Source organism: Danio rerio, chromosome 2, assembly GCF_052040795.2.
Source record: "Danio rerio strain M-AB ecotype USA chromosome 2, GRCz13ab, whole genome shotgun sequence".
Taxonomy (NCBI): Eukaryota; Metazoa; Chordata; class Actinopteri; order Cypriniformes; family Danionidae; genus Danio; species Danio rerio.
In genome coordinates this window covers 58,404,476-58,420,054 of record NC_141022.1, presented here as the reverse complement: position 1 = coordinate 58,420,054, position 15,579 = coordinate 58,404,476, and the positions used below count along the sequence as shown (strand labels likewise).

General features: G+C 30.8%; 1 protein-coding gene across 3 annotated transcripts in view; it reads right to left on the bottom strand.

Annotated features, from left to right (window-relative positions):
• LOC101885373 (potassium/sodium hyperpolarization-activated cyclic nucleotide-gated channel 2) overlaps nt 1–15,579 on the bottom strand; it is a 169,599-nt gene that overhangs the window by 140,603 nt on the left and 13,417 nt on the right. For all 3 annotated transcript variants that reach the window (XR_015478971.1, XM_087241430.1, XM_087241429.1), the window contains exon 2: nt 6,170–6,593. Coding sequence is in view for 2 of the 3 variants with exons in the window: in XM_087241430.1 (XP_087097556.1) it covers nt 6,170–6,593 (424 nt within the window). In the remaining variant the exon portion in view is untranslated. The remainder of the gene's footprint in view (nt 1–6,169; nt 6,594–15,579) is intronic.

The following is a 15,579-nucleotide window of genomic DNA, read 5'->3' as shown; positions in this document are numbered from 1 at the left end:
AAGTTAACAAGCCGGGTCTCTGTACGCCGTGGCCTGTAATTACATATTGCAGACAAATTAGCAATGGCAACCTTATAATTATGCAGAGGAGTCATTCCTGACTGCCCATTTGATCCACGCGCAGCGTCTTAATTGATAAAAGATAGACCGAAGTGCAACAGACCTGCAGGTTATTCTGAGTTATCGATGAACAGCAGGAGTTCGGATTAACTTTGTTTGCTTTAATGAACGGGTCAAATAAGACGCATCACCGATGGGACTGTTGAAACTCACATCCCCAAACATAACTCATAGCTTAAAGCATTAATGTTTTATTTAAATGCGCTGCTGATTATCATACGGAAAGCTTAATGAGTGTTAATTAAGTTTATTATTAAGGGATTTAAGTGGCACAGAGCAGTCCGTGTTAATTACGAACAACTATTTGTCTTGAAACAAATTAATTTACCGGTTGAGGTCTTTATTTGTGGTGCTCGTACAAGTGACAGCTTGACTTAGAGGAGGAAAAAAGCAGGGGGGAAATGATTCATTGACATGACTATTGTGCGTGATTAACAATACACTTTAATTGCGTACACCACTGTTACTTCAATGCTTTTTGAGAAGCAAGAGAAAAAAGAGCCAAATTTGGATTTATTTGATTAAAAGAGTACTAAAAAAAAAAAAAAAATATATATATATATATATATATATATATATATATATATATATATATATATATATATATATATATATATATATATAGTGAAATTTTTTACTTTGTGAATGTATTTTTTAAATTATATGTATATATGTTAATATGTGTGTGTGTGTGTGTGTGTGTGTGTGTGTGTGTGTGTGTGTGTGTGTGTGTGTGTGTGTGTGTGTGTGTGTGTGTGTGTGTGTGTGTATGTATGTGTACGCGGGTGGTAAAGGAGTTGTCGCGGATGCTGCCCTTTGTATACTGCCGCCCTACACATACATACATATATATATATGTGTGTGTATGTGCGTGTGTGTGTCTATATATATATATATATATATATATATATATATATTTTTTTTTTTTTTTTATATATATATATAAATATATAATTAACTTTTTTTTACATACATATAGTTAAAGTCAAATTATTTGCCCTCCTTTCAATTTTTTTCTTTCAAATATTTATAATGATGTTTAAAAGTGCAAGGATTATTTTCACAGTATTTGCTATTATATTTTTTCTTCTAGATAAAGTCTTATTTGTGTTATTTCAGCTAGAGTAAAATCAGTTTTTAATAAAAAAAAACATTTTAAAGTCATTATTATTATTATTATTATTATTGTTATTATTATTATTGTTGTTGTTGTTGTTGTTGCTGTTATCATTATTATTATTATTATTATTATTATTGTTGTTGTTGTTGTTATTATTATTATTATTATTGTTATTGTTGTTATTAATATTATTATTGTTGTTATTATTTTTTTATTATTGTTATTAATATTATAACTTTTATTGTTATTATTGTTTCTGTTGTTGTTGTTGTTGTTTTTATTATTATTATTATTATTATTATTATATTTATTATTGTGTTGTTGTTGTTGTTGTTGTTGTTGTTGTTATTTTTTATATTATTATTATTATTTTCTTGTTATTATTATTATTATTAGTATTGCTATTATTATTATTATCATTATTGTTGTTATTGTTATTATTACTATTATTATTGTTGTTATTGTTGTTATTATTATTATTTTTATTATTATTGTTGTTGTTGATGTTGATGTTGTTAAAATTATTGTTGTTGTTTTTATTATTATTATTATTATTATTATTATATTATTGTTATGATTAGTATTATTGTTGTTATTGTTGTTATTATTATTGTGTTTTGTTGTTGTTGTTGTTGTTGTTGTTGTTATTTTTTTATTATTAATTAGTCATTAAAACTACTATGTTTAGAAATGTGTTGACAAAATATTCTTTAAGTTGAACAGAAATTGGAGGAAAAATATACAGGAGGGGCTAATAATTCACTTCAACTGTATGAAGTCATATACATTTAATACCAGTATACCATAACAACCCTAATCATAATGTTGCTTTATAACCATCTCTCAGCAAAATCCCTTGAGCAATGACGTATTTGACCATATTTTGTGTTGTCCACAGTTGCTTCAGAGGCTCAGTGACTGATAAAGGCTTTGGCACGGAGCTTTAATTAGAGACAAAAGTGTGAGTGTCCCGTTTCAAAGAGCCGTCAGTGCTCGGCTTGAGTCTGACAAGACAACCTTCAACAGGCCTGTGATCAGTGCTAAAGTCCCCATCTGCTCTCAGCAGGAGTCTGGGTCCATCACAAACAATTCACAAATCACATCTCTGCGATATCAACCGCTCCTTCCAGACAATAACAGCAACAATGAAAACTAATGAGAGTTTCAGATTAAATCCCAAAATATGTCTCAAGCCCGAGCCAAGATGCTAACATTTGCGGTCATACATTTCTAATAAGCATGCCTAAGGATCCTCTGCTGAATTTACAATAGCAGTACATGAATAATGATGCACTAATATTTAAATTAAACATTACTTTATTATGAGCGAAGCCATGCGCGAATCATGAACTACCTTAACTACAATATGAGTCACATGAGTTCATGTGTGAATAATGGCTACCTTACTTAATGTATATTAATGTATAAACACTTTCATTCATACATTTTCCTTTGGCGTAGTCCGTTATTTATCAGGGGTTTCCACAGTGGAATGAACCACCAACTATTCCAGGATATGTTTTACACGGAGGATTCCATTCCAGTCGCAAGCCAGTACTGGGAAAGCACTTTAGTTTTTAGCTAAATGTAACTAACATGAACTCATGACCTATTAATGTATCATTATGTCATGACTTTACTTGGAGGGGCACATTATCATTAATTACTGTGTTTACATGTAACAGTTAGGCAAGTCAGTCTAATGTGTGTGTACACTGAAAAACAAAAGAAAAGTGTTCTGTCTGTATCATAATAAACAGGTTAAACACAGGAGTTCATGAGTAGTTAGGAATGAGTTAATGATGATGTGCCCCTCCAACTAAAGTCATGATACATTAACAGGTCATGAGTTTGTGTTGGTTATATTTACCGTAAACTAAAAAGTTAATTAATACATTAATTAACAAAATAATAATTGATGTCATTAATCAGACATTAATTTGTGTGACTGATGTTGTAGTTAAAGTTTATGATTAGCTCATGCGTTAACTCATTATTATATGCAGTTTATTATCTTTTAATCTCACAATTTGTATAATTTATCTCACACGTGAAGTGAAATGATAATAAAGATGGTCATTTTTGGTAGATTTTTATCTCATGTTTGTTTTATTGATGATTTATCTCATATTAGACAATGTCACAATTATGGTAATTTATGCAATAAATAAACATTTTTGTCTCATAATGACTTATGATGATATGTCATAGTTGTTACTTTCGCATCATAATTCACATCATCTAATTATGTTTGACTGATGATTTATCTTAAAGAATGTATTTCATGATTTTTCTTAAAACTGCAGCTTTTATCTCATAATTGACCATTAAATGTCATAATTATGGTAATTTATGTAATAATTCGAATTTTTTATCTCATTATAATGACTTCTGGTGATACCTCTTATTTTATCTCATTATAATGAATTATGTTGGTATCTCATAATTGATCTTATTATAATGACTTCTGATAATTATCATATATTTTTATTAATGATTTATCTCATAATGTATGTCATGATTTTCTTTAAAATAGCAGCTTTTGTCTCATAAATTGACATAATGTCACAATTATGGCATTTTCTCATTATGTCATAGTTTATCTCATAACGACTTCTGGTGATATCTCATATTTTATCATTATAATGAATTCTGTTGGTATCTCATAGTTTATCTCATTATAATGGCTTCTGATGATATCAGTTTATCTCAATGTAATGCCTTTTGAAGGTATCTTATAGTTTATCTCACTATAATGACTTCTAATGGTATCTCTCATAGTTTTATCTCAATAAGATGATTTCTGCTGATATCACAGTTTTTCTCTTTATGACTTCTGATGATATCAGTTTATCTCTTTGTAATGACTTCTTATAATATCTTTTTTTCAATATAATGACTTCTAATGATATCTCAGTTTATCCCATTATAATGACTTCTGATGATATCTCATATTTTATCATTATAATGACTTCTGATGATATCTCATATTTTATCATTATAATGACTTCTGATGATATCTCATATTTATCTTTTTATAACGACTTCTATTGACATCTCATAGTTTATCTCATAGTGACTTCTGAAATCTTATATTTTATCTTTTTATAATGACCTCTGATGATATCTTATAGTTTATCATTATAATGACCTCTGATGATATCTCATAGTTTATCTCAGTATAATGACTTCTGATGATATCTCATAGTTTATCATTATAATAACTTCTGATGACATCTCATAGTTTATCATTATAATGACTTCTGATGATATCTCATATTTTATCATTATAATGACTTCTGATGATATCTCATATTTATCTTTTTATAATGACTTCTATTGACATCTCATAGTTTATCTCATAGTGACTTCTGAAATCTTATATTTTATCTTTTTATAATGACTTCTGATGATATCTCATAGTTTACCTCTTTGAAATGACTCCTGATGATATATCAAACGTTATCTCATTATAATGACCTCTGATGATATCTCATATTTTATCATTATAATGACTTCTGATGATATCTCATATTTTATCATTATAATGACTTCTGATGATATCTCATATTTATCTTTTTATAATGACTTCTATTGACATCTCATAGTTTATCTCATAGTGACTTCTGAAATCTTATATTTTATCTTTTTATAATGACTTCTGATGATATCTCATAGTTTACCTCTTTGAAATGACTCCTGATGATATATCAAACGTTATCTCATTATAATGACCTCTGATGATATCTTATAGTTTATCATTATAATGACTTCTGATGATATCTCATAGTTTATCATTATAATGACTTCTGATGATATCTCATATTTTATCTCATTATAATGACTTCTGATGACATCTCATATTTTATCTCATTATAATGACTTCTGATGACATCTCATATTTTATCTCATTATAATGACTTCTGATGATATCTCATATTTTATCTCATTATAATGACTTCTGATGACATCTCATATTTTATCTCATTATTATGACTTCGGATGATATCCCATAGTTTATCATTATAATGACCTCTGATGATATCTCATATTTTATCTCATTATAATGACTTCTGATGATATCTCATAGTTTATCATTATAATGACTTCTGATGATATCTCATAATTTATCATTATAATGACTTCTGATGATATCTCATATTTTATCTCATCATAATGACTTCTGATGATATCTCATAATATCTCATATTTTATCATTATAATGACTTCTGATGATATCTCATATTTTATCTCATCATAATGACTTCTGATGATATCTCATAATATCTCATATTTTATCATTATAATGACTTCTGATGATATCTCATATTTTATCTCATCATAATGACTTCTGATGATATCTCATAATATCTCATATTTTATCATTATAATGACTTCTGATGATATCTCATATTTTATTATAATGACTTCTGATGATATCTCATAATTTATCATTATAATGACTTCTGATGATATCTCATATTTTTGATTGATGATTTCATAATTTATTTAATTTTTTTTCTAAAACGGCAGCTTTTATCTCATAATTGACTTAATGCCACAATTATGACAATTTCTGTAACAATTCCAAGTTTTTATCTCATTATAATAATTTCTTATGGCATCTCATAGTTTTTACCTTCACATCATCATGTCTAAAAATTTGCAAATTAGCCAATCATTTATTTTAATGCAAAAACAAGGCTCAAACATCTGCAGGTTGCTATGGGCACAGATTCTGGATGGGTCTGGTTATGACTATTTATCTCATATTTCTTAAATGTATATATAATAATGACTTTTATCTTATAGCGTGCGCCGGTTATATACTCTACTAATGATTAATCACCAGCAGGAGAGTACATTTATTATATTTGACTACATTAATAAGTCATTTCTTTGAGTGTGCAGTATGAGTTTGTACTGTACCTCTTCCCACTGGTGGATGTAGCGGATGAGCCGCGAGAGCCGCAGCAGCCTCAGCAAGCTCAGGATTTTAGTAAAGCGCACAATCCTCAGCGCTCGTGCCGTCTTATACACCTCTGAGTCGATGCCCTTCTCCACAATCAGGAAGATATAATCCACTGGGATGGATGACACAAAGTCCACTATAAACCAGGTCTTCAGGTACTTCTTCTTGATGGTCTTGGGGTCCAGGATGATGTCCGAATTGTCCTCTATGATGATGCCTGTGCGAAAATTCAGCACCAGGTCCATGAGGAAGAAGGTGTCGGACACCACGTTGAAGATGATCCACGGCGTAGTGGTCTCGTCTTTAAAGAAAGTGATGCCCACAGGGATGATGATCAGGTTGCCCACCATGAAGAGCAGCATGGTGAAATCCCAGTAGAATCTGCAGGAAAAAATGGGAGAGAAATTGCATAATGTAGCAGCGCTATGTGTTGTGTCTTGTGATTTCACTACTGTACACTTATAAGCCCTGGGTTTACTTGCAGATTTAAATAGGTAATAATACTATTGGTTTATAATGACTCAGTTTACACTTTGTTTACCTCTTTATAAGCTAAGGCATTAACTATAAGTAAATTATAATTATGTCTTAAGTAAAAAGTAATCATATCTAAGAGTAAACATTATGTCAATATGACAAAGCTCAATTTATGAGATAATACATATTTAATTAAATCAGATTTATAACAGGAAATTTACAATACAGAGACCTTAAAAAGTCTGATAAAAGTCAAAATTCTTAAATAAAATGATCAATTGTTAAAGTTAATAATTGAAATTATGCGATAAAGTCTTAATTATGATTTAAAAAGTCCAAAAATTTCCAAATTATGCGATAGAAAAGTTTTAAAAATGAGATAAAAGTCATAATCATGGCAGGAAACTGAAGGTTTAGCAAAAAGTAATCATAATTTTGAGATAAAAGTCATTATTATGATATGAAAAATATATGACAAAATCCCAGTAGAACCTGCAGGATAAATGGGAAATAAATTGCGCAATTTAACAGCGTTCTGTGTTTGTCTTGTGATTTTTCTAGTGTACGTTTGTAAGCCCAGGATTTATGTTGGCTATGTTTAACACTTTATAATAAGGCTTCAATTCTTAATATAAACGGTAACACTTTATTTTGATGGTCCATTTGAGTATTAGTAGACTGTCTGCTTAATATCTCTTGATACTGCTCCTTTAACAGACATTAACTGACTATAAGAAACTTTGCAAGTATATGTCATCTTACACTAACCCCAACCACAATCCTCTACTTATAATCTAATGAGAATTAGTTGGCATGCAGATGCAATCCAATTTAAATTCAACAAACGGACCATCGAAATAAAGCGTGATTGTATAAACTAATTCTTATACTAGTAAATTATAATTATGCATTAAGATGTAAAAAATAAGCATAATTATGAGATAAAAGTCACGATCATGACATAAAAAAGTAAAACATAAAATCCCAGTAAAAGCTGCAGGAGAAATGGGAAATAAATTTCACAGTTTAGCAGCATTTTGTTTTTGTCTTGTTATTTTACTAGTGTACGTTTGTTAACCCTGGGTTTATATTATTATTTGTACATTTAAATAAAACATTTATAATAATAATGGTTCATAATGACTGTATTTAACTTTGGTTTCTAAGCTAAGGATTTAGCTACTTAAGTAATAAATAAATTACAATCATAATTATGAGATAAAATTCATTATTATGGCATGGAAATATAAGATAAAAGTCAGTTGAGTTATGAGACCCAAATGTCAATTATGTAAAAAAGCTGAAACTATGAGATTAAATTTATTAATTTATGGCATAAGAGTTAACATTATGTCAGTATGACAAATCCCAATTTATGAGATAATTTATGAGATATTACATATTTAATTAAGTCAGATTTATGACAGGAAATTTACAATACAAAGACCTTTAAAAAGTCTGACAAAAGTCAAAATGCATTAATAAAATGTTCAATTGTTAAAGTTAATTACTAAAAATATGAGATAAAGTCTTATTTATGATATAAAAGGTCCAAAACATCCAAATTATGTGATAGAAACGTTAAAAATTAGATAAGTCATAATCATGAAATAAAAAAACTGAAAATTATGCAAAGAAAAATCAAAAAGCTTAATATTGTGAATTTTAAAAGCCACATTAAAATTCAAATTATGAATGAATAAAAGAATTGATCACTTTGATTATGTTTTTTATAAGGTGTAATTTAATTAGGGGATAAAACGAGATAGTAGCAATATTAAAATTAGTTGTAATGCCAATTAATAAATTCAAAATTTTTGTCTGATTATGACTTCTGATGATGTCTCAAAGTTTATCTAAACAGCCAATGTCCGGATGATGGTCAGCTGGGGCGGGTGTTGATTGTCACACAGCATCATGGTAATTGTAGTTGGTGTGTGTGTGTACAGTAGTTCACCAGAGATCCCTAGATCACTGGTGATTGTCACATTAACATTATGTCAGTATGACAAAGTCCAATTTATGAGATAATTTGTGAGATTTTTTATGAAATATTTAATTGTCAGATTTATAACTGAAAATTTACAACACTAAGACATTTCAAAAGTCTGACATAATCAAAATTCTAAAATAAAATTATCAATTGTTAAAGTTAATTATTGAAATTATGAAATAAAGTCTTAGTTATGACAGAAAAGTCCAAAAGCTTCCAAATTATGTGATATAAAAGTTAAAAGAACGAGATAAAAGTCATAATAATGACATAAAAGATTGAAAATTATGCAAAGAAAAATAAAAAAATGTAATATTATGAATTTTAAAATCACATTAAAATCCAAATTATGAATAAAAAAAGAAATAATTAAACAAAAAGTCACTTTACTTATGGTTTTAAAAGGTGTAATTTAATTATGGGATAAAAAAGATGAAAAAAACATTATTAAAATATTGTTATAATGACAAATAAAATTATAAATTGAAATTAAGAAAACGTTTTTATTGTCAGATTATAATAAAGTTGATGACTGCAACCTTATTATGTTGTAAATATTTGTAAATATCAGCCATATTTCCATTTTGCAAGCGTTGTAAAAAAATGTACACTTTCAAAAACGCCATACAGTAATTATCATTTCTGCTTAGACTCTACAATAAAATCCCTGTACATTTGCATCGACTAAAAATGAGCAATACATTTGTTATAGTACATCAATCTTTGTTGAATTATTACTTAAAAATGCAATTATTCATAGTCAGTGCATGTTAGCTGAGGTCAATGATGATTACATTATTATTAACTAAGATTATTTAATGCTTTAGACATATTTTACTATATATTTGATCATTAATGCATTTAACTTGTGCTATCAAACCATATTGCAAAGAGTATGTAAACACCTTATTTACAACATCTGTAACCAATTATAAACATAAAGGTAAATTTGTTAAAGAAAAGTAACATTGGATATGCTTTACAAATATCTGAAGAAGCATCACAGTGTGCAGATTCTCATGACCCACATTCTGCAGTTCATGCTCTTTTCTTAAAAACATGAATGAGTCTTAATGAGTTGATGAAATCGCTGTGATGATGAAAAATCTGCATAAAAAGGAATTACACTCACATGAAAAAAATACTACAGTAATTTATAGTAAATACTAGTTCATCCACACCATAGTTACGTGTATTATACTGTATAATGCACTGCACTGAATATTATACTATTATACTGTTGTACACTCTAAAAATTATTTTTATACAAACAAAAAAAAATAATGCAACAGTTTGCATAAATATATTCAAGTTGCAACATCATCTAACAAAATGAAGTTTAGACAACAAACTTTATTATGTTAGCCAAATCGGTCCCACTTTATATTAAGTGTCCTTAACTACTATGTACTTACATCAAAATATAAATACAATGTACTTACTGTGTTTATAATGTATTTGAGAACACTTGTGGTGCTTTTGAGTTGGGATAGAGGTTGGGTTATGGACAGGTTTGGTGGCATGGGTAGGTTTAAGGGTGGGTTAAGGTGTAAGGGATGGTCAACAGTGTATTTACAAATGTAATTACAAAAGTTAACTACAGATGTAATTACATACATGTATTTAATCAAGCATAAGTACACAGTAAATACATGTATTTACACAAAAAGTACATTGCAACAAATTATTAATTCCTGTGTAAGTACATATTAGTTAAGGCCACAATATAAAGTGGGACCGCCAAATCTTTTCCTCTTCAATCAGAGGCATTTTTACATAGCAAAAATCTCAAATTTTTAAGTCCAGTTTAAAAAAAAAAAAGTTGTTTCAATAGTTTTTTTTTTTTTTTATTTAAATTAAAAATAAATCCAGTGTTGTGTACTAAATTAAATGCACGTTTCCAAGTTTAGAAGCTCAAATAAATAAAGAAGCCGAAATTCTTTAATTTTTTTGCTTGTTTTTAAATTTGTTTTTAAATTTGTATTAAACCACAGGTTTTCATTGTTTTAAAAAACAAAAACATGTAATAATAATAATAGTAAAAATAATAATAATAATAATAATAATAATAATAATAATAATTCCTTACATTTATTTAGCGCTTTTCTGGGCACTCAAAGCGCTTTACACACAATGAGGGGTATGGGGGGGGGGGAATCTCCTCATCCTCCACCAGTGTGCAACATCCACCTGGATGATGCGACGGCAGCCATTTTGTGCCAGACCTCACACCACACACCAGCTGATTGGTGGAGAGGAGACAGTGATGAAGCCAATTGGAATATGGGGATGGTTAGGAGGCCATGATGGACAGAGGCCAGTGGGCAGATTTGGCCAGGATGCCGGGGTTAAACCCTCTACTCTTTTCGAAGGACATCCTTTCGAACGACCACAGAGAGTCGGGACCTCAGTTTAACGTCTCATCCGAAAGACGGCGCTCACTGAGCAGTATAAACACCCCGTCACTATACTAGGGCATTAGGACCCACACAGACCGCAGGTTGGGCCCCCCCTGCTGGCCTCACTAACACCACTTCCAGCAGCAACCTAGCTTTCCCATGTGGTCTCCCATCCAGGTACTGACCGGGTGCAGCCCTGCTTAGCTTCAGTGGGCGACCATGTGAGAGTTGCAGAGAGCTAGCTGCCGGCTGTATTGTCCCATATTATCAATATAAAACATCAGGGTGTGGACTGAAAAACACAAAACAACTCCATTAGTGTGGAAAAATTGAGTTATCAACCCAATTTCTATGGGTTGCCAGCTATATATTGTTTTAAAGTAACTGAAAGATATATTTACCTTTAAATTAACCGCATATTTAAATTGATGTAATTATCAATATTTTCCTGTTTTGAAAACTTAATAAAATTATTCTGGCAACTTAAAAGTTTTAATCTCATCAGCATTTTAGAATTTTTTTGTCACAATAATGTAATAAACCAAGTAGTGCTAACAGACCTCGAGTTATTTTTTAGAGTGCACTCTGTTAATGAATGCTACAGCATACTGTAATATTAACCGATAAACGGCAAAAAAGACGCCTCTCATATGGAGAATGAAGTCACATGCATTGCTCAGACTTCGACAGAGTGTCAAAATCTTGATGGTCCTGTAGGTCTCGTCTATCAAATCTGAGCTTTTTTTCTCTATTGGATTCAGGTCAGGTGATTGGCTGGGCCATTCTACAGCTTGATTTTCTCTCTCTTAAAGCATTTGAGAGTCTCCTTGGCTGTATTGTGGATCATTGTCTTGCTGAAATGTCCACCCTGGTTTCATCTTCATCCTCCTGCTAATGTAGATGTTGGACTGAAGCAGCTGATATTTACACTGAGGAAGGGCAGAGGGTTGCTGAAGAACTACTGAGAGATTTCAGCTGCTGTCTGGGCTTTCACTGCCGAAATACACCTCTCTTTCTTCATCTGTTCAATATTTTTTCCCTGCGTCATTTCATTTTATTATGTATTTGCATTTGCAGACTAATTGGTTTTGTTTTCTTTGCATACATGGATTTCTTTGGTTGTTCCATACCAACATCCGGGGACAATTTCATGTCAACAGCACCTTTAGAAATATGCTTTCTGAGAAAAATGGTGACTTGTTCAGTACTTATTTTCCTGGGGTGCACACCGGATGAATCGTGACACGCCGCACACTTAACATTTGGAAGTATCGCACACTAGACCCGCACATTCGAATGTTATTTAATATGAAACTATTCAGATGGCACTTTGTGGCGCGGCAGAAATATGAACAGTGTCGTTGCTAAGTGCCACAGAAATCCGCCAACTTGCGGCGCTGATATGCATGCCCTGATAGAGATCTAGGTTTAGATTTCTAAAATGCATGGTGCTGCGTTACGCAACGCCGAACGGTGCATCCGGTGTGCGACCCCCTTTAGAAAACTATAGCGCTGTCATTTGTTTATATAGCTGTTGTGATACCATAGAAACAGTACAATTACCACAACAGACTATAGTAAAGTGCATTATACTCTATCCTATACACAACACTCTGTTAATGAATGCTACAGCACCCTGTAATATTAACTAACTAAACTAATAAAATACTATAGTACACTTTAGTTTTACTACAGTAAACTAAGTTGCATTGTAGCTAGTATAATATATACCCTTAAAAACTATAGCAGTGTCATTTGTTTATATTGGTGCAATTACCACAACAGACTACAGTATAGACTACACTGTAAAAAACAAACCTAATTTTACAGAAAATATCACTAAATTTTTTACAGTAATTTTTTGTCATTTAAAATTATATGTAGAACTTAGTAAAATGACAAACAATCTCTCTAAATTAACAGTTTGACTTTAATTTTAGGTACTTTATCATTAAAGACAAATTACTGACATTTTTGTTTTTTATACAGGGAAATTACAGTATTATTTATACAGTATTTTTCCTGTTATTTTAAATTATATTCAAAAATCCGTAAAAATTACAAACAATATCTGTAAATTAACAGCTTGAATGTTATTTTATGTACTATACAAGTAATGACAAATTACAGCAATTTGTCTGTTTTATACAATAAAATTGCTGTATTATTTACACACAGTTTGTTCCTGTTTCTTTCGAAGTACATTTAAAATTACGCAAAATTAAAGTAATAAATTGTTATTACTTGCTCTGTAAAAAAAATTAATCATAAAAAAGGTCAAATGACTGGCAGCTACCATAAAATAACGGTAAAATTTATTTGTTGAAATAAAGTGCAAAAAATAATAAATCTACAGATATTTTTATTCAAATGTTTACAGAAAAACACTGTTATTTTACAGAGTTTTCCTAGATTATTACGATCAAATCCGTTCAATAAAGTTACACAAGAGCGCTCACATGCACCTGTTCCGGATTCCACTGATTGCACACGCACAGTCTGAGGATCGTTATGAACTGATTACATGCACTTTAAAAGCAGCACAGACCAATTGCCTAGTCTTGTTATACTGTTACTGTGAACATTATGACGCGTTTCTCTTCTTTTGCCTTGCTTTGTTTGTTAATTGTTCACGTTGTTTGCTGCCGGGACTGACCATTTGCCTGTTATTTGACCATGACTCTGGATTCCCTGCGAAATGTTACAACCTGCATTTAGATCTGCACTTCTTTGTCAACCTTCACGTTACAGTTGCATTTCATTTAAGATCTGTAACTGAATCATTCCATATAACTTAAACCTCTACATGTTTTACATAAACACTATTCAATAAAATGTAACAACTGTCATTTCAAAGGTGTGAGAATTTTAATCAGTTGTATCTCGTTTGTTGTTTTTTCCAAAAAATTTTGATTCAAAATAAAACTGTTAAATTACGATCATGAGCATGTCTTGGCATGTTATTAAAGGTGTTTAATCATAATGATTTAGGGAAAATTATTTTATTACCAATGTTTTCTCTTGAACTTCTAGTGCAGTCACTTTATTGATGGTGTTTGATCGTAATAATCTAGGAGAAGTCTGTATAATAACAGTGTTTCTTTGTAAAACTCTTAGTGTGTAACTTTATTGAACGGATTTGATCGTAATAATCTAGGAAAAGTCTGTAAAATAACAGTGTTTTTCTGTAAACATTTGAATGAAAATATCTGTAGATTTATTATTTTTTGCACTTTATTTCAACAAAGACATTTTACCGTAATTTTATGGTTTTTGTTTGGCAGCCGTAGCTGCCAGTCATTTGACCTTTTTTTTTACGATTTTTTTTCTTACAGTGTATATATATAATATTGACCTTAAAATGGTGTTTAATAAGTTAAAAACTGCTTTTATTCTAGCCGAAATAAAACAAATCAGACTTTATCCAGAAGAAAAAATATTATAGGAAATACCGTGAGAAATTCCTGAATCTGTTTAACATTATTTAGGAAATATTTGAAAATGAATTCACAGGAGGGGGAACAATTTCTTCTTTAACTGTAGCTAAAAGCGCATGTTATTATTGCTATAACAGTAACACTGCATTCTGACGGCAATAATGCACTGCAGCATTCCCGTCCTCTCACATAAAGGATATTACACTGAAAACAGCTGCATAAATCAATCCTATTAGCAATGAAGAGAACGCTTCATTTTGACCTTGCACACACAAAAACAGGACAAGGAAAACAAGGAAATCCGAAAACCTCTTAAGACCCTTGATATTTGAGAGTCTCTGTCGGCTGTGACGGGTCTGAAATAAAGGTCTGTGCGGCGGATGTGATCTGTTTTCCACGTGGTTTAGGCAACACGTGTGCATACTCAAGGTCACAGCGTCTCGCTAAAGGTGCTTGCTGACTCATAACTGGAGACTGATGTAACTCGTGCACAATGGCAGCTTTTCTGTTTCCGCAAGCTTCGCACAGCTGATCGTCTCCAGCAGCGTTTGATACGTCAAGATGATGTCTGAATAGAGAGCTAATAGAATATGCAGTTTATTATGGAGACGGTGGGAAATGATATGGATGCATGCACAAGCTCCATGCACGGTTTTTATCATCCACAATGTTCATGTAATATTTCATAATCCAAACAAATTAGTATATTGAAACAAACACACGTTGTATTGCTCAAGGTCAGTGCTTTTTCAGTTTTCCATGATAATTTAAAGGGATAGTTCACACACAAATCATTTATTCTCTATTGTGTGGTTGGAAAATGATGTGTTTTAAATGACCCTCTGTTGACCACAAAAGAAGATGTTTTGAAGAATGTTACACTCAAAAAAGTGACGATTAGGTCATTACACTTTAATTTTAAAACCACACTGAACTGAGCTAAACTGAACTGAACTTAAACACTAAAAACTGAACTCTGTTCCAATTACTATGGCCATTTATGTGAAGCAGCTTTGACACAATCTACATTGTAAAAGCGCTATACAAATAAAGCTGAATTA